At 44.9% G+C, this 19,929-nt stretch overlaps 1 protein-coding gene across 1 annotated transcript; it reads left to right on the top strand.

Moving 5' to 3' along the window:
* Positions 1 to 6,081: 6,081 nt before the first annotated feature.
* On the top strand, positions 6,082 to 19,388 carry LOC144169404 (uncharacterized; the record flags this gene model as incomplete). The annotated part of the gene is given in 4 exon segments (XM_077698526.1): positions 6,082 to 6,191; positions 8,650 to 8,741; positions 10,827 to 10,966; positions 16,857 to 19,388. Coding segments are annotated over 4 exon segments (1,754 nt in total), but the record flags the coding sequence as incomplete, so codon positions are not given.
* Positions 19,389 to 19,929: the final 541 nt, after the last annotated feature.

Genomic DNA, 19,929 nt, shown 5'->3' with positions numbered 1-19,929 from the left:
TGGTATAGCAACTCTTGCCGCATTAAAGATGGCAGTGCGTAGACTACGCCTCGAAAATTCTGTTGTAGCCAAAAGTTACCACTGCATTTTTTTTAAGCCAGGCTAGCCAACTTGATTAGAAATATCTTTACAGCTATAGAGTAGGAAAATTAGTAGGCTTAAAGGAGTACTGACACAAAATTTTGAAGGCGAGATAACTTCGGAGATAGATTATTGGGAACACATCCACCATCTGCAAAATATCAGTGGCAAATACAGCCTAGAACATATTTAAAATCAATTTTAAAGTGCGAAACCCAAACAAGCAGCCAGTGGAGGACCCCACGCAATTGACCTTCCCCGAATGTGGAGTAAAACATGTCACGAGTTTTTGTTGGCCGCTTCAGCACTGCCGGCGTTTCTCGCCGGCTCGCCAGTCTGATTGGAGGTCGGTGCTTTTGCTCTCGAGCAACGAATGATCCGATCGTTGGCGGCAGAGGCACCAGGATTTCGTTGGCTCATTGGGCAGCTGGCCATGACCAAAGTTCTACAACGATTCCAGGCACTCTATTTTTATTGCTTTTTATTACACTGGACGCGAAAACGCTCCAGGGACATGAAAAGCACACTGAGCAAGCCACACGGTCGCCGCGCAGGCGGTGGTCGCAGCCGCAAAGTGGAGGTAGCTTGAACGATAGCTTGTTACTGCTGCTCGAAATAAGACCCATGTCCCAAACAAGGCAGCACATACGGGAAAGGATTTAATGATGCAATGGCAAATTGCCTTAAAAGTCGCAATCTGCACCGCTTACGAGAGCGGCAATCGAATATCCGCTGCAGGGTCAAGCCTAACACATCTGTAGGCAGACCTGTAGGCAGACCGGTTGGCTGCTTCCAGCGCACGTCTTCCTTGCCCACTGTCTTGAGCGTCGTGCGTCGTTCTCCAGCTGTGGCAGCAATTTGAACTCGCGACTCCTGCATCACATTCACTGTCTCTTTTTAATTAAGCGACTGATGAGATCAGTACGCAGGGGCATTAGCAAAAACTGCCGCCTCCATGGAATCACCAGTGCTACGGCAGCTCTGCTCTGTGATATCCATCTGACAGTAATGTGGGCAGCTTTGTTTATACCAAATCCAGCCTTTTGCGGCACCCGCTGAAACCGAAACTGCGACTGGCTGCATTAAAAATGTCTTTAATTAAACAACTGTCGCGCGCGGAAGCAGATGAGGTTTCTGCACTTAATAAATAAATCAATAGCTACTTATCGCAACAAAAGAAAGACAACCTGCAAAATTTTTGTGTCAGTGCCCCTAACAGGAATTCAGAGGGAAGGGTTCGACCATCAGGGGCTGCATTTGTTTGGGATTGTAGGGACAGTACACCTTAACTCTTTCCTGGCGGCACCATGATTTCAAATGTCCTGCGAAAGCTAAAAACGGCACCTGGCGGACAACTAACGCCATCTGGCGTATTTGTTGACAACTCATTTTTTGATTTTATGATGTTTTGTTGATATTTTGAGTGCAGAGACCGTGCCAAGAGTGAAATTTGAACCCGCGATAGTGGCGAGTTGTGTGAAAATGGCGTCCGCTGTATTTGGGCTGTATTTATAAACAAAACATGCTTCCTATCTGACGACTGCGGCTTTACACATCGATGTGTAGGGTCTGGACAACGTACGGTGGGGATATTTTGCCAAAGGCGCCGTGTCATATTGCGTTATCACCTTCATGATAGCCTGGCACTCGTGTCAGATTACCACTACAGAGCGATGCGCGACACTTCTCAAGAGCGCTGGATTTTTTTTTTCTGGTTTTTTACCACTAAAGTGAAAAGAATTTTGCGTCAGAACACAAAAAAGTGTGCTTGGATGCATGACCGACTTACACTCGAGTGGCTTCGAGGAGTGGCACAGCCGTCAGTTTCACTAAGTTGACGGGCCCACAAAAATACAAAACTTGGTGTACAGCGTTGATATACACATTGAATCATAGCCAAGAAATGTGGGAACAATTTGTATATCTTAGAATTCCTAAAATAATTTTTAGGCTTATTGCAATCGCCTATATACGTTGCGTGTATACTTTTGTGTGCATTTTTTTCTGATTATTTGACTAATAAAACAAAATTGACTAACAAAACTGCTGTTATGTGTTTGCAAGAGCAATCTATAAGCTACGATTCCATGCATAGCAATGCTAAATGTGTCTACTAGCTCAAGAGAAAGAAATAGTTTTGTGGAAGCACTCAAAATCGGCCGTTTTTCCGCCGTAACGAAATAGTTAAAGGAACCATGGAGTCAAAATGCAACTTTGTTTTATTTTGAAAAAAGTATATTTTTTTGGTAACTTGCTCAACTTGTTTCTGGCCTCATCATAAATTGGGTTGCTTGCACAACTAAGATATGCTGTCTTAGTTGTGAAGCGATGTGTGGCCAACAGTGTGTGGCGACGATGTGGCCAAAAATGGCAGCTGCAGGCACAGAGTGCAGCTAGTTGAAAATGAGTCTTGCCGGAGTGAGAATAATGTAAGAGCAACTCACAAGCATTGCTTTTGTCTGTTGTCTGTTGTTCATTTCTCCAGTGACGTTTGGTCTGTCCTCCTCATCCGAGGAAGACTGGTGGGGCGTTGATGAGACGGTCTCGAGAATCTCACGGAGACCGGATGCTGCTCCGTGGGAAAAAAGGGTTTCATTTTCCGAGCCGCCTCCTTTAGTTTCCATGGGTCGAGAACTGGGCGCGGCGAGGCGTTCTGGCCGGCTTAAGAACGGCCTCCTCCGCCAGAACCAGCAGTGGGAGGTTCCGTGGCGTACTGTTCCCAGACCAAGTCTGCTCTCTTCTCGAGAGCGGCGGCTTAAGTCGGTGCTCAGGAGCAAGTCCCTTCAGCGAAAAGGACATGCCCGGCAAGGCCGCCTTCCTAAGTCCGGCAGATTTCGGCATTTGCTGGATGATTACCGTCGCTGTCTTTGGCAACAAGCGGTTTCATCGTTCCCATTTAGAGGTTGCCTTCATTGTAAAGTTCTTGTATTTGCAGAAAATCACCCTCAAATTATCTGTGATTTGTTTTTTCCCTCTGTCTGGCAAGCACCGAGAGAACCACATTGCACATTTCAAGCACGAAGTTGAATTTTTCTTCATTTTAATAACATTTACCCCCAGTTTATATCTAGTGCTGTTTACTGTTCACAACTCCAAGTTGGTAATCAACCATTAGGGGAAATTCCCAAGGTAGGGTAAGTTTCTGTGAAGAAAATTCACACCCGTCTCTCGCTTTGAGCTGTTTAGTATTTTAGCTGTTTAGTGTATAGTATTTTAATCAAGGTGAATGGCTCTCCGTGAAGTTGTGTTAAGGACTAACACTTGTGCAAGGTGGCAGTTTGTAAGGGGCCTTCACATTTGTGCAGCGCTGATTCGCTGGGTAAGTTGGTGCAGTTTGACAGTTCGCTACGAGTAAGAATGGGCTGCGAAGATGCTTTGTTGCAGACAAACGAACGACTACAATAAAAACTCGTTACAAGAAACACTCAGTGGACACGGGAAACTAGTTTCTTGTAACCAAGGTCTCTTGTATGCGAAGTTGCTAACATGCCGATCATTGGGGAGCCAACCAAACCGTTTCAATTCAGATGTCTCTTATAACCAATTGTCTCTTGTAACAGTGTCTCTGGTAACGAGCTTTTACTGTAGTCAGTGGGAATGCAGACTGCATGAAATGAACAGTTCGAACGGAAGAGAGGAAAGGAGGCGGCCATTTTGTGTGTTCTCGTTTAGGGTTGTCTGCACGTGAGTGGAGTGTCACGTGCCATGTGAAATCCACCCTCGCAAACATAAGTTCTGTGAAACCCTCAGTGAAAGATATCGTTGTGCAAGTTTTGTTCCTGTTGGAGTGGATTTGCCGTCAGATGTTGCACGTAGATTGCCACAGCGCTGCTACTGAGAGGCTGCCACAGAGGTCAAGTCAGCTATATCAAGCTACTTTGAAACGTTTGCACTGTTTGATGTAGCGAGGTTTCTCTAGGTCCATAGGAACCCAAAGTGGAGGAATGTGGGTCCAGTGTGATTGTGGAGTGGTTCCAAAGATATCATCACCGGTCATCCCAACCTTCTTCCAGTAAACCACAATGCTCAATGCCACTGTTCTCAGTCTCCTTATTCATTGCGTCACCTGAGATTCGTTTTCTCATCTTGTTGCAGGAATGACTTAAAATGTATACTCGCATTTTTGTCCTTTCACTGCTACCTGGCCCACCAAGAAGGCGCAAAAGCACTGCTTATCTCTACTTTTTCATCCTATATTCTTCTCTTGGCAGCGTTACAACTTTGTAGCGCCGACGGTTGTTATCAGAAATAAACTCAGTGGGTGCATTAGGGAGAAGAAACCAGCCGAAACTGATTAGACCTGTTGCTCATGCTATCCGCCAGGTGGCGATCGCAAACTTGGAGTTGCGAATTGGCAAGAAGTTTGGGATGCAGTAGCTTCCACTGTTCCTACTGAAATTCATTGTTTGGTTTTCGATAATTACTTTTAGCATAGTTAGTGGGCTCCCCCTTTTGATGTTTTAGAGAGACAAGGGTATGTTGGCAACCTTTCTTGGTACGTTTAAAGTGGGAAAATAAAAGCTATTGTTAAGATTGCAAGTTTGGGTCTTTATCGTTTGCTCTCTGAAGAGACAGAGTGGTGGGTTTGTCAAACATGTATGTTTTGTTTCGCTGTCAGGAACTACAGTAGCCGACCGATTTTTCAGACCTGGGGGGGAACCAAACATAGTCCGAATAAAAGAGCATTCATAAAAATCCGTGAGTCTTTACTCCTATGGGACAACTGGCGGATCCTCGGGAAAGTCCAAAATATACCCAGCAAGTCCGAATTTTCGGGGTCCGGTCCGGAAAAAGGGTCGGCTACTGCATTGTAGCGTTTTGTAGAAATATAGTTTGTTTGTAATGCATGGAAAGAAAGGAAAATGCCAGGCACCACCCATTGGGGCTGCCCTATTAATTAATTACCTCTGTGATGTCACATTGGCTTCGAAAGCCATTTCATGCGATCTCAGGCTTCAGAATTCCAGTTATAAGCTGGTCTAAAGTTAATATCAATGCTTCTGGATTTTTTTTTTTTCTGTTCATGCACTGTTTATATGTGTTAAACTCAAACTGTGCTAAATTCTGGCTGCAGAATCCAGCATGCCACCATGGACATCACCACCAAATCTGTGGGAAGCACGTTGCCAAAAGCGTGACACTTTTAAAGGCACATTTCGTGCTTATTTTGAAAATGCACATAAACGAAAAAAAAAAAATACTTGGAAGATGGCCTACACACTCTGTGCTTGAAGCTGGCAAAATATTTTGATAATGTTGTCAACTCACCCGAAAAATCGAAAATATGTGTTTAGGAGTGGCTGATTTGGCTTGTTGCTTTTCTTTGCATCCCCGACTGGAAGTCAGGATTTTAAAATTCTTTTTTATTTTCTTTCATCATTGAAGCATCTCCTCACTGCTCTAAAATAAAGCTTCTTGTTTAACTACTTTGGCTTCTTTGTTGTCCAAATTAAAAGCTAAGCAGCTTCTTTATAGGCAGTCTGAACCTGCTTTAAGTGTTCTATTGAAGAAAGCAGATGTTTTGCTTAAAAGTGGTCAGGGAAGCTTCTTTTTCTTCAGGTGCTAAATAATAGGAGTACTACCAGGTTTCAAGCTGTACTAAGCTCCTTACGCTTTTATAAGCCTTTCAGTATGTCTGAGTTTTTCAAAAAGCGAAAGGTGTGTGATGCTGTACTCCCACTACTAGATTGAGAAGAATCTAACGAAATGATTGGTACCTTGAGCTACTATGTTGCCCAGGGACATGAAGTATAGATAGCAAGACAAGAGAGGGGGTTCTGTAAGGGTTCAGAGTGTGTGGCTGTAAGAAACTTGGAAGATGTCGTGCGAAGAAGGGGAGCTGAGCCCATCTCCTGTGTCATCACCTCCTGATAGTGAGTAGTAGTGCTATATTTGAGGTCCGTTTCACTTTGCGTGTGTTTGGTCATTATGCGTGGGTCTGATTTATGGGTGGTTTGGGATAACCGGTCCCTTCCTCCCTTTATCCTGACTCTTGTTTAGGTGGCGTCAGCATGGACCCATTGGAGTTGATGAAGCAGATGAGGGATGGTGGTCTGCAGCTCAAAACGAACGCCTTGGGACATCGCTATAACATCACCCAGGCCAATCAAGTGGGTAATTTTTATTTGAAGGGCACGGTGGACACTGGGTTACGTATTGAAAGTATTTGTGCCCCCTATGGTAGTGTATGTGTACAGTAGACTCTCGATAAACGGAATTTCAAGAGTCCGAAAAAATTAGTTTCATTTAACAGTAGTTTTGTTTACTGAGAGAGATGTGCAAAAGTGCAAATTGATGTGCATACACACACGTAAGGACATTTAATGGAACTCTAAGCACTGGAAGGTGAATGTAGCTGATTGCTTTTCAGAAAGCAAGAAAACTACAAGAGGTTTAGGCACAACATTCACAAAGTTTAGTTGGAAACATTTAGTCACTGTTCCATAAAAAATGCATCAAAGAGCCGCTTTCGACGTCAAGAATGGTCTTTTCTTTTTCTAACGTAAGCGCATGGTGTGCATGCCTTAGTCCTCGATTTCGCGAGTGCTTATGAGACAACGAATTTAGAAGATGGTAGAAGAAGAAGGAGAAGCAGCCCTGTAACCTCGGTGACTTGAATCAAGACCGAACGATTAGAATAAGAACTGTGATGTTTGATGGTGCATTCGTCATGCTAACACGGCTGACTACTAACGAGACGAGGCTTACAAAGCCAACGAGGCTAAAAAAAGAAAACAAGAACTAAACAGCGGCAACCAGAAAAAGCTGATGCTGTTGGCCATAGGCTTGACAAGAAGTTCCAGTTTCGGTTCCGTTTACATGGTGAAGCGAAAATTTTAGTTCCAATTACGAAAAGGTTTTTTACTTTATCTGAATACTAAAGCAACCAACTTACAGGCTACAGTTCCATTAAGCAACAATTCCGTTTAAGCGATTTCCATTTATCAAGATTCTACTGTTTATACTTATAGCATATATTTGGGCTTGTATGTATGCGTATGTACGGATGTGTGTGTGTGTGTGTGTGCATGCAGTCAATTCTCGACACTTCGAAATCGCTTATTAATTGGAATATCCTTTAGAGGTTATGTGCTGGTCCGTGCAATTTTACATGCTATTTAGTGGAAGAAATTGCTCGGTAATTTGAACGTGAAACTTGTATTGGTTAATCGGAAGTTATTTTGAATAAAAACCATCGAGGTGACCGTCACCTCTTGATAAAATTCAAAATTTTCAAGCACCAAAATAGCACCGTGTTCTGTACTTGTGTCGGCGCCATTGCAACTGAGGCAGCGCACACTTGATGAAGTGGCAGACCAATTGAGACTTGCGCCAGCGTACGCGTCTCTATCTTTCGAGGTCTACAACCTTCTTTGTTGGGCACAGTGCCGTGTGAGAGGTTTGTTGGTTGGACGTTTCAGGCTTCGATTTTAGCCGTAAGTCTGAACTATCGAGGCAATCCATGCTGTACACTCAACTAGGCAACGATAGTCGAGATTCTAAACAAAATCAACGAGGGAGACGTGTTGCGGACTAATGACGGTGCCGTTCTCGTGCTTTTTGTTTAATTGGAAGTTTGGTTAATTCCAAGTTTTTTGCCGTCCCCGTGGACTTTGTACTAACGGGAGTCTGCTGTATACGCGTATCATGTACAGGCGGTGTCACAATATTGTTGTGGACGTTTTACACTTGGTTTTAATACGTCTTTGGCCATAATTGCAAGATTCCTGCCATTTTGTTATCAGTCACGAGTAAATGCATGGACGTGAGTAAATCAACACCTGATGCTGATACTGGAAATCTCGGTGCATTGCAGGGTTATCGCCTTAATTTTTTTTTTTTAGAGCAAACATTTCGCTCATTTGCTGTAAACTTTTGCATGGTATGTTTGGTGTGGCCTGCTTTGTTCAATAAGAGGATAGGTGACAGCTCTTGCTCAGTTATTTTTGCAGTCAAATAGAGATCACTTTGTGCCAACGCCATTTTGACCTTTTTGTGTGCAAACAGTGCAGCCACCTATGGGGCGTCACGACAAAATGTTGCATGCCAGTTTGTGCGAAGCAGAGCATTTTATGGATAGGTGAAAAGGGAGTTTTTTTCGTACACTAAATAATAAAATAAGTGCCATCACCGATTTTGGATAAACAAAACAGACCTTAAAGTGTGGCCTTCAAGAAAAACTTTGATTGCAACAGAGTGAAACATTTACTTTTTTTAAAATCCCTTTGAAGTGCTTGCAACAATGTTGCAGCACTAGGAATATACTGTACCATTTATGGCATTCAGTTCTGGCAGTGTGACAAAAATGCCATTGATTGTGAAACCTGTTAGCTGTGAATATAGATGAGACATCACGTGCCTTTCATGTTACGGCCATTCAATTGTTTCTCCATTGATGCTGAGGACTTTGTATGCGCAAACCTCAGGTAGAGTAGTTGTTGCTGCCTTTTAATTCTGCCTTCTTTAGGAGCTGCTGTATATTGAAAATGCTATAGGTGGGCAATGTAGGAAGAGATGCATTGAGCAAAGTGTCGTTGTCATAAAATCCTGATTTTTTTTTCTGCTTAGCTACTTATCCCAAGTGACGACGAGGACGCGGATGACCCAGAGGTGGAATTTTTAAAGTCGCTCAGCACTAAGCAAAAGAAGAAACTCCTGCTGTGAGTAGATTTTCTTTGTCTCTATGTCTCTAATTTCTATGTGGAAATTTTTTAATGCGAAAGCATTCTTTAACTTAGTAGGTTCAAAATCTGGCAGCAAAGTGCGTATGTGCTCAGTCACGGTAACAAAGAGAAAAAAAATATGCAAAGGTGAAGCAGGTGATTATGGTAATAAAAGGACGTGTTTGGTAATCGGGCACTAATCATTTCACGTTCTCCACATCATGAGGTGTGCTTTGGTGCCCTCGGGATTTCTGGCGCGCTAGTTCCGCTTGCCTTTTTTTTTTTTTTTTTTTTTTTGGCTCACCTTAGTTAGCAGACATTGCTGAACAGAAATGGGAATGTGTTCTAAGTGCAGAGCACTTAATGGGCTCACCTTGTCGTCGTACCTCGCTAACAGTTGATGCGACTGCAGGAATCAGGCGGCGCAGCGAGATAACGGACCCAAGTAGAGCCTCATGTACCGTCGTCAGGGGGTCATGCTGAGGCTTCGAAAACCACGCGGTTTAAATAGTCATAAGCGTACGAACCTCGTGAACCGCTGGCGCTTGTCATACATCTCTCCGTCGTTTAGCGCAAAGAAAACTGCAGGTACATTTCAGGCAAAATCTGTGTACATAGCCGGCAGCCCCCGCGTTCATTTAGTTAGGAATGCTCGTTGAGTTGGGTTTTACGGAAGCGAAAAAAGCGGCCGTGCAAGAAAAAGATGGCGCGTTCGAAATGACGCAGAAAGGCTCCAGCTGGGCAAGAAAAAAGCGGCGCGTTCTAAATGCCATAAAAATGCTGAAACCGCACAAGAAAAAAATGGCGTGTTCGAAATGACGCAGAAAGGCTCCAGCCACGCAAGAAACAAATTACGCGTTCGAAATGACGCAAAACAGCTCCAGCATATGAAATTAAAGCAAGCACAAAAAGAACAGAACTCCCGCTGGCACAGTTTCAGGCAGGGGCGCACGGGCTCTGCGAAGGCGGGAAATTTGAAATGCATTGGGTGGCAGCAGTGAGCGGATAATGGCGCTGCAGCCCATTATGGTGAATCACTGCTCTGCACTTCCAACAGCTTTCACATTGAGTGGAACGGCTTTAAATTTTTTTAAATCACAGTGCCTGATGTAGTGCTGGGTAGTTTTTATGTAAGTGTAAGAGCAAGAAACCCTTTTGACCACAATTGTGCAGTTATAGTCAAGAGAAATTGTGCCTGTTTGAAAAAGTTTTAGACAACAGCATTAACGGTTTCAGTTTTAACTACACATTTGGGTAGCGGCTAATGCATTCTACTGATGACAAAATGAAGTCTTTGGTTTCAGACTAGGCTTCGTGGCTGTTTTTATTTGTTGTTGTTGTTTTTGTTATGCATATTGAATGTGGGAATGCAAAACAGTACAGTATGAAATGTCAAAGGGTCTAAACTAAATTACTAGTTCAAAGCTTTCTCTGTGAGTTTATTCACATACCTTAGTTGGGTTAGGCTAGGGGTTCATAAAGCCCCCTATTTGAATTCTGAAATGCCTTTAAATTATTGACCATGGAAACACTATGGCTGGGGCCGAATAAAAGGTATGAATTGGGGGCTGTGTCAAATGAGTTTCGAACGGGGGGAAAAAAATGTGTCAATATCTGACCTGCATGCTGAAGAAACCCACAGCTCTTTGCTAAGGCATGCTTTGCAGCCAAATCCTTCCATTACAGCAGTACTTGTTTTAGCGAGACTCTAGAGAGATTTGGTGTAATTGTTTGTGCCTACCTTAAGGGAGACCTTTGAGGTCTTTTCACACTTAAATCTTTTTCTTAAATCTCGTTTACGTTTGAAATGCAAAGGAAACGCTGTTACTTACCACATGCCTTCTCAAATCAAGAAGCCATTTGCCCAGCGGGATGTACTTAATTTGTTTTTATACCATAAACTTCCAAGCTGTTAATTAATCAATTCTAACTTGGGTGTTCCTCTAACACTCTAAAGGAACGCTATAACTTGAGTGTTCCTGCGCCATTATTCTAATTTTATCTTCGCCGAGACAGTGTGTTTCCTGGGTGTTGTTGTTTACCTGTCAAGTTCGTGTCACATACGCCACTTTCGTCGGTCAGGAAACTCAACAAGATGGCCAAGAAGCAGGACCCGAAAGCCGACAAGAAAAAACGCGCCAAGGACAAGAAAAAGGCCAAGAAGCGGAAGCACAAGCACGGCGCCAAAAAGGGAAGTTCAAGTAGCGAGAGCTCCGACTCCGGTGAGTAGTCTGCGTCGCGGCTTTTCCTCTTCTCTTCTTGTCTAGCAAACCTCAAAAGGAACGAGAAAGAGAGATAGAGAGTCGGATGACGACGTAACAGAATTGTGAGGTGTTTGCGAGAAAAGGGTGTCACCCTAACCAGCATGGAAGCGACGAAATCTACGCCACCGTGCAAAGTATATTGGGCATAGCGACAGTCTTCCGAGAGAATGTGTTGGTGGTTGCGAGCCCGGATGTGAAAGCCTGGGGACAAGGTCCCTCGCTCAAGGTAATCTTCAGTTTTTTTTTTGTTGCTCGATTTCTTTCTTTTTTTATTTGTGGTCGCGTGTTGGTGGCGCGGAATTTGCGTGCAAGTACGCAGGATCAAAGCAAACGCTAAGGTGAGTGCTCAAGTGTGCAGGTGTTCATTGTGATGTGCAAGTTTGTTTTTGTTGTTGCTGTTTTGGTTAAGGAGTCTGGTTATATTCGAGCTTGGATTTCACAGAAAAAACTGGTCAGTCTCTGGCTTCACGCTGTTGTGGAAAAATATCGGATAATCTAGGCCAGGACTGTGCTGCACCCTTCTATACCAGCGTCATGTGCTAATAACGTCCAAGCTTTTGCTTTTTGTGTGACAAATTGAGATCAGTCATGGACTCGTTGAAAAACCAGGAAGCACGAGGTGGCCTTTAGCATGGTTATTGTGAGCTGCCGTAAATACCCAAATATAGTTGGGGCCCAACTCACATGTAGTGCAGACTTACACATAATATGAGGTGAGATTTTGGTACAGCAAAAAGTGTGGGAAAAAATTTTGCGTGTGTAGAGTATGTGTAAGGCAAGCTTAGTGAAAACATTTATTTCCATTGCATTTTGCTCTTCAGTCATTGTCGTTTTCGACTGCGTTGTTATGGGAGAGTTCCTTGTGCGAGAACTCTTCCCACTAATTTGCGTCGTTTGTGCTGTTGAGCACATTCAGGATACCGCAATTTTTTAAAGGGGCCATGCAGACAAAATGCAAGTTTGGTTCATTTGAAAGATTGTCTCGTTAGAGCAACACTGACACCACTTTTAACGCAAACTTCACTCAAATAAACTGTGTAATGAGGAAACAGAAAATGGGCACGCGACACGATAGCTACTTTTCCGCACTGAACTTATTATGGGCATCTCGTTGTGATCGGCTGAGGACAACAAAATCTAACACAAATAAACATAGATTATGAGCCTGCAGGATGAGGTATTTGTGCTTAAATTTAGGGCACATTCTTTTTGTAGCAGTAAGAATGGTGGGGTAAACAATGGAAGTTACAAAGAAATGCATGCTGCGCTGGCCAACTGGCATAAGCAACATTGTCTTACATCACTGTGTTCGTCGAGCATATCTAGTGTTTCACGAAACGATTATTTACTATCAGAAATAACAATATAAGCCAGTTACAAATCCTATCAAAAACAGAGCAAGTACGGACAGTGTCCTTGAGCGGTATCGTCATGCCATCTATGAGAACGGACAGTAAACAGGGCAACAAAAGATGTTTCGCCATTTGCTGCAGCCTTAGTCAACATACTAACATTTGTTTCAAGTACCTGCCTTGGATACGTCATCGCTGATGTCATGAAACGCACAATTTAGTGGGACAATTTAAATTTTTTGGCTTAAATTGTTTCATTTCTCAGGAAATAAAGCTTGGTTTGCTGCTGGCCAAGCACTGAGGGCACTATAATACACCAAGTCTTTCAAATAAAACAAACTTGTATTTTGTCTTTATAGCCCCTTTAAAGTGTGACACCCAAGGTCCTCCGGGATGCTTGCCTGTGCATCTGTTATTCACTTGCACAGTGTGGCTGGCAGTGTCTGCCACTCCAAGCTTGGCTGACTGCATCCATTGCATGTAGCACCACTTGACCTGGTCCTCCTTGAAAGGGCGTGTTCATGCAGACGTTTTAAGGGCTGCAGCTGAGGTGTCAAGGGATGACGGTGAGTTTTATGCTGGGCTAGTGCAGCAGTCTCTTCACAGAGGAGTCGGCCAGGTGGCACTTTGAACGGTTTGGGCAACGTTTGCGAAATCAACATACACCGGCGGGATGAAAATACAGCACGTTGAACGTAGGGTTGCTACCTCCCAGTTTTTGACCGGCCCGACCAGTTTTTTAGACGGCAGCCCGGTTGCCGGTCTGTACTTAAAACTGGCCGTCATTGTTGGCCGGTTTTTTGGCAATCGTGCTACGTTTTTTTTTTCTTTCTTTTTTGTTTGCATTTTATAAGCGTCAATTCAGCATCTGCAGTAATAAACGTGTCGACAGGCTGCGCATTGCATACTTATTAGCACTCGTTTCTTGAATTCAGATGCAAAGAAGAGCTTTTAGTCGACAAAGTATGTGCGGTTACTTTTCAGTGCAGCACATTCAAAGCAATAAGCAATATCTCAGTCACTTTCAGTACAAACATTGTGCTGATTTCTTTCTAGAAAACACTGCATGTCAAAAAACATGGTGTATTCTTTTCAACACAAATTCAACCTTCTATATACCACGGTTTTTTTTTTTTTTCTTTTTCGGGGAAGGATGGCAACCCTAGTCTGATGGCAACCCTGGATGTAGCTACAGACCTAGTGCTGGTTCACCTCAAAGTTGAGAGTGCAAAATCTGTTTTTCTCTTGCAAGGTCTGTGTCTTTCGTCTGCAAAAACTCTGCGCTCAGTGCTTTCTATAGTCATTCAAACTCCATCAAGGTGAATTGGATTTCTGGGAATGGCTCATTTTTCGGCTTCTAAAAGCTTCTGCACATGAAAAGGCCTCCTTTTGTTGTCATGAACCGCGGATGTTGACCTCCGTCGCGGCAAACTGTCTCCCGGTGGCACAGTCGATGTTCTCTGCAGTTACAATCACTTTCCTCTTGAAGGCAGTCGAATAGTGCTTTTGCAGTTGCAACATTTTGCTGCTTCACTACAGGGAAAAAGAAAAAAAAAAGCATTTCCCAAAAGCATGCTCTTCGCATGGAGCACTCATTGGAGTCGGCGCATGATGGCGGCCGCACTAATGTTGTTTCCTAGGTCCTTTAAGCTAGAAGCTGACAATGGCAATGCAGAATAATGATGAAACCAAAAAACTTAAGCCCCGTGTCTGGTTGAAATTTTTGTTTGGATTTAATTAAGTATAGACCTTTTTAACTTCCTCGTCCTGGGCGCTGCCATTTTATCAGTGGGCTGTGCTAGCGGCTCGATAATTTACGCAGTCGACAGGAAGATGTCACTGCGCATGTGCAACACAGCCCAGAACATGTCCTGGTCTTATTAAAGATTAACGGATGAAAAGGTGTATAGTATGAGGCAGAAATTTGGGATGCTAATAATCAGAAACAGTTCTTGTGCTGTATGTCGGTTTTTACAGTAGTTCAAATAGTCTAACTCCAGTCTACTTTAAGTAACAGTAATGTTGTATACTAGTTCCTAAGGTGATTAGTGAATTGACGAGACTTGTTTACGAACTTGTTTTGGTAATAGTTATGTTTCAGTGAGCTTTCAAGATCGCTCGTTTTTGCCTTTATGGGGCCAGTGGCTCTTGACATAACCTCTTTCCTCTTGAACGTAGCGGTGAAGTCCAAAGCATCGTTTTCTCCGCCGCTACAACCAGAGAGCACAGGATTATTTTTGCTATTTCACTTCCTGCTGTTGCTTCCACTCTCGTGTTGTCATTGCAGGGAAGGTATATGCAGTGTGTCCAAGGTCTTCAGTGTACATGTTACGCGATAAAATATAGAAGCACTTGACACACTGAGGCTCAAAATTAGCAGCTGCAGGGCTACTATCACAACACAGTTCAGATGACAAGGTGGTTGGTAGGCTCGATGCCTACGGACACTGTTTGACTGGCATGCTTAAAGCAACGAAAGAGCTTCTAGTAGAATACACAACACCTTGAGGCAGCAGGGAAACCTTCCAGTGAGTGTTAAAAAAAATATATGTAGCTCTCATGCTCCTTTTATTATTTATCATTTTGCTTTGTCTGTGGTGGGACTCCCAGGGAATTCTAACAAACACAACAGGGATTCTTGTCCAACCGTTTGTTTTCTGTTGGCATGTCATGCAAAATGAGCCCCTTCGAGACATAAGTGATTTAGGTTCAAAATTAATACATTGTTATAGCACCGCTGCACTTCCGCAAGATACGACGCAAAAGCATTAAAAAAAATGACCTTGTTTGGAAAGGCGAATATAAAATGACTCCATCAAAAAAGTAACCTGTCAAGTCCTGTGTGTCCGACGGCATCAAATTGCGTCTCGCTTCTCAGAGTTGTATCCTCGCGGGCATCGTTGTTTTGTTTCATTGCTAGAGCGTCCGCGCACTGTTTAGGGATCTTGAATGATTTTTTTTCCCTGCCAGTTAACTTTGTAGGCGCGAGTAATAAAAGAATTGGCCTATGTTTTCTTTTACTTTTAGAATTGGAAAGAGTACTGCCACAGTCGAAAGTAAAAAAACTGCTGAAAGTGAGATTTGAAAACTCCTTTTAAGCTCGATATCTCTGGCTGTGTTGGCATTGATTTGGAGCCTGGAAGGTAGCATGCTTTCAGCACCGTCACCTCAAGACACCTTGTCTTATCAAAACACTTCACCATAGGTAGCATATCAAGTGCATGGTACTCGTGTATAGCACTCAGTGTGGTTCTAACCGACTTACATCGCAGCTAGTAGGGTTGTGGCAGCATATGACATTGACTGCATATTGACGGGGAAGGCTATGGTGGTCATCAGTAGGCAGTGTGCAGTCTTGAGGAATTACATTTCAACCTTGTATGTCACTGAAAACAGCAATACTCCCTCTGTTTATGAGCAATCACTTTCAGAGTGAAATTCGATGCTTATCTAATCGTATAAGGAAGCTAGAGTGGACATGATGTTCGTATATTCTTTTTGTTTTCTGTGGATATCAGTAGCAGTTGCTCATGCTTATGTAAAAGAACGGGTAGGTCTCGTTTTTATTTTAACCAACTTTTGGTGTCAGTCGTTCTCAAAATGTGTGCAAAGCTATCAAAGCTGCAGCTTGCATGCTTTTGTCAGACCAAGAAGCTGGCAGTAGCTTGTAGTGGGGCTCATTGGGGGCGCGGGGGGGCAGCAATAATGCAAAACCACGGCTTGGAACTTGTTCATTCTTCCAGCTCACCTCAGCTTAGCACACACCTCTACTTATGTCAGATTGCCTCCACACTTTTGCAAACTTTTTTAAAAATCCTAACGCACGCTGAGCAAGCATTGTGGCAATGCCTTTGGCTTGCCTTTTATGCTATATGCTTCTTTCCACATGTGCCTGTGAGGTCTCCATCGTTTTCCCCAATCATACCACGTTGCTTGTCACAACCATGATTGAAAACTACTGCCTCAGACCTGAGCCTTAGGAAAGAAAGATCTCAATCTCTTCGTTGGATTCATGGTTCTGTGTATACAGCAAATTTCATGACACGATGCATGTACTCTGCATTTGAATGAATGCGGTAAGGGGAGCAAGAACCCCACACAAAATGCTAGTGGGCTTAACTGATTGGATCAAGGCTGGAATTAATGCCTCGGATATCTCAGCTGATTGATCCTTAAGCCGAAATCAGGTCTTACTAAGTGCGTACAGTGGGAAATTTGCTGTATGACTGCAGGTCCATCACAGAGTTCATTGTTTATAACGTTCCGCGAAATTGTCTGTGGTTCGGTGGATTTGTCATGCTTTGGAAATGCATCGTTTTGCTTGGTTGCAATGGTATGCGTGCTTGATCGTGCTTCTCCCCTTGTTCAGTGCCTCTGCGTCATGTGAGAGTTGATTTTTTTTGTACTGCTCAAGCATTCCATGCTAGAAAAAAAAAAAAAAAAAAAGGCGGGGAAAGTGTCGGAGGTTGAGAGGGGGCCCTGGTTTCATCCATCAGATGTGGCGAAGCGAAGAAAGGACCGCAAACGGAAGAAGCACGCCACCAGCAGCAGTGCCAAGAAGAAGCCGTCCAAGAAAGGAGGCTCGAGCGGCGAGAGCAGCGGATCGAGCAGCAGCTCGGACGAATCGAGCAGTTCGAGCAACTCGAGCAGCCGCTCGTCGTCCTCGGGTGGAAGCGACAACGAGCAGCGCCCTTCCCGCAAGCGCCGCAATGCCTCCGAGGAATTGACCGCCGCCGACATTTCTTCCTCGAAGAAGTCCAAGCACAGCCGCAAGAAGAAAGAGTCCAAGCGGCACCGGCACTCGAAGAAAGCGGGCTCGGGCTCGAGCGACAGCGAGGACAGCTCCGTGGGCGACAAGCACCACAAGAAGAGGAAGAAGCACAAGTCGTCCAAGGACAAGAAGAGCGGCAAGGGGAAGTCCTCCAGCAAGGAGAAGGCGTCGTCGGCCAAGGTTGGCGGAAGCAGCAGCCTCGTAGAAGAGTTGAAGGAACTGCTGCCCAAGGCTGCCATGGCGGGGGCGCTCTTTGAGGAGCCCAAAGCACCGCCGAAGCCCCCGGTGGGCCTGCTGTTCAGCGACCCTATGAAGGACCTGCTGCCCAAACCACCGGCCACCTCCTTCCTCGACGATGCCCTCGAAGAAATCATTCCCCCCAAGAGGGACAGGTCCCGCCACTTCACCGACTCCCTCGGGGAGCTGAACCCTCCGCCGTCCTCGAAGAACGGCCCCTCGTTGTTCGGCGGCCCGCTCAAGGACATAGCGTTTTTGAAGTCGAGTAGGGAGGGTGCCACTGCGTTTCAAGACGATTCTTTCAAAGACATGGGTAAAGAACTGGCTGATTCCGCAAAGAAAGACGTGCCCACCACCGTGTCGAAGCTGCCAGGTGGGTTCAAGGACACATTCAAGGAAGTAGTGGTCCCCAAGCCAAGCATCGCCGCCCCGAGTGTGTCGATATTTAGCGGGGACCTCGACGACCTGCTGCCCAAAGGGAGCGACTCCTCTGACGAGGAACTGCGGAAGCCGTCCCCACCGCCACCCGCCACTGCGAAGGAGTTGGGCAAGCCGCAGAAGGTGATCGACTTTGACTTCGACTTGGAGAAGCTCGACCAAGAGCACGGCTTCAATGGCGGCGGCGGCGCCACCACCAACCAAGGGGTCCCTACTAAGATGGGCGGGAGCAGCGCGCTTCATTTCGACATCGACTTTGAGGAGCCGGAAGAGGGCAACAACGCGTCCTCTGGCAGTGCGAGGGACAAGTACTCGCCGTCGTCCCCGACTTCTGGGGTGAAGAAAGACGCCACCGGCTCGGACCCCGAACCCGGGGACAAGTTGGGTGCCCTGCTGAGGAACCCATCGCCCCCGCCTCTTGGAAACAAGGGCAGCAACTTGAGATGCAGCCCCGACGATTAGCGGGTTTTTCGAGAGAGAGTTGGGGACAAGCCATGTGTAACTATGTTAATGGCGCTGAGTATGATTGTGTAACGACCGACCTGATCAGTGTCATTAGTTCTCTCTTTTTCTGTGTCATCTCCCACACTGTGGCCCCAGTTGTTGTCATTGTGCATGTAATGGAGTGTGGGAAGGCTTTCTGTACATCCAAGTCTACAGTGGTGGGAAGGTTTAGCTGATTTCAGATGGGCATCTTTGTTCGTTCAGCGCGGGAAAGATGAAATCCGATTGCAGGCGATTGTTACGATGTGCCCCGTTAGTTGATGCATTACCGCCTCATTCCCGACGAGACGCTTGCTGCCTTTAGAACTCGGCACGTTGTCCGCAATGGAGAACACGTAGCTGCTGCACACGTTAGGTGTCACCCGGTACCGCTATCCAGAGTGGTGCACAGAATTGGGGGGGCTGTTGAGTATGGGCTGCAGTTTGAGCTAACGAAAACGTCGCACCGAGGAAATGGGTGGAAGGGGGGAAAAAAAAGGTTCCGCTTCGTCGTCTCGATAACTAGTCCCCAGCATCACCCCGGCATCAGGGAGTGCTTGTTTTAACTTGTACAGTGCTACGAGTTCCTGGCCAACATTTCGCCTTTCGCTGCGAACGAAAATCCATAATCTGCATCCTTGTACAGCCCGACACCTCACGCGTTGCCCACCGAAAAGTGGCTTCCGTTTCGCCGCTGTCTACTTCAGCAGAGCAGTCTGAAGGCCGATTGAGTGCTTTCACGTATTGTCCCTATCTCGGTTCGCGTTAAGCGACGTCGCGTACCACTCGCTGCATAGATGAATTTATACGTTTCACCCGTACCATGTGGTTATCTACCTTCTTTGTCTCTGTGCACGCCGCTCACATAGCAGCTCTCATCTTACTTTGTCTCTTTCGAAGATCCCTTGTTTTTCTCAAGCAGATTTTTTCGGGCAGATCTCGTGTATAATGAGAGCTTCTGAATTTCTTTACCAATGTTTAAGTCATGTGGTTGTCTCCATTGATGTGTAAAGAAAAAAGAAACGAGGTGAAAAAATGTTTTTTTGTGCATTTTTTGTCATAAGAAATGAATAAAAGAGGGGTTTGCCCTGGAAAAGAGCCTAAACGTGTTGTTGTCTCTTGATTGCAGTCAAAAGGATTGCTTGCAGCTTGTGATGTTGCTTCACTTGTGGTTGGCTTGGCGAAGCCTTGTTGTTGGGATATTTGTATTCAGCATGATTTGGGTTTGTGACTCTCTGAGGCAGAAGTGCCCAGTTGCTTTCTATCTGCCAGGAAACGAGCGTGTAGTTGGCTGCAAGTGAAGCCACAGTGCAGCTGCTGGTGCTTTCTTTTGGTGCACTGTTGTCGTGTGCTGTGTTTTCCTAATGAACTATTCAAACTTGAAGTAAAAATCTCCCAACATCTTAAAACGTCTCTTTCGTCAATGGACCACTCATCAGCTGACAAATTGCTGAAGGTTCAAAGTCAAGAAACGTCGGAGTATCTTCCAGGGTGGCTAGAATGGTCGGAAGATGCGACGCATTTGCTTGAAGGAGAAAAACCAGATCAGTTGTTTTTTGGCGTTTTCTTCCGGTTTTTTCGTTAGTGATGAAAAAAAAAATGCGGGCTTTTCACACGCTGCCTGCCAGAAGTTGGGAGCG

This window comes from Haemaphysalis longicornis, unplaced genomic scaffold (assembly GCF_048455015.1).
Source record: "Haemaphysalis longicornis isolate Haplotype H1 unplaced genomic scaffold, Haemaphysalis longicornis Haplotype H1 scaffold_2, whole genome shotgun sequence".
NCBI lineage: Eukaryota > Metazoa > Arthropoda > Arachnida > Ixodida > Ixodidae > Haemaphysalis > Haemaphysalis longicornis.
Note: the sequence above shows the minus strand (reverse complement) of the source record. Positions and strands in the feature narration are given on the sequence as shown.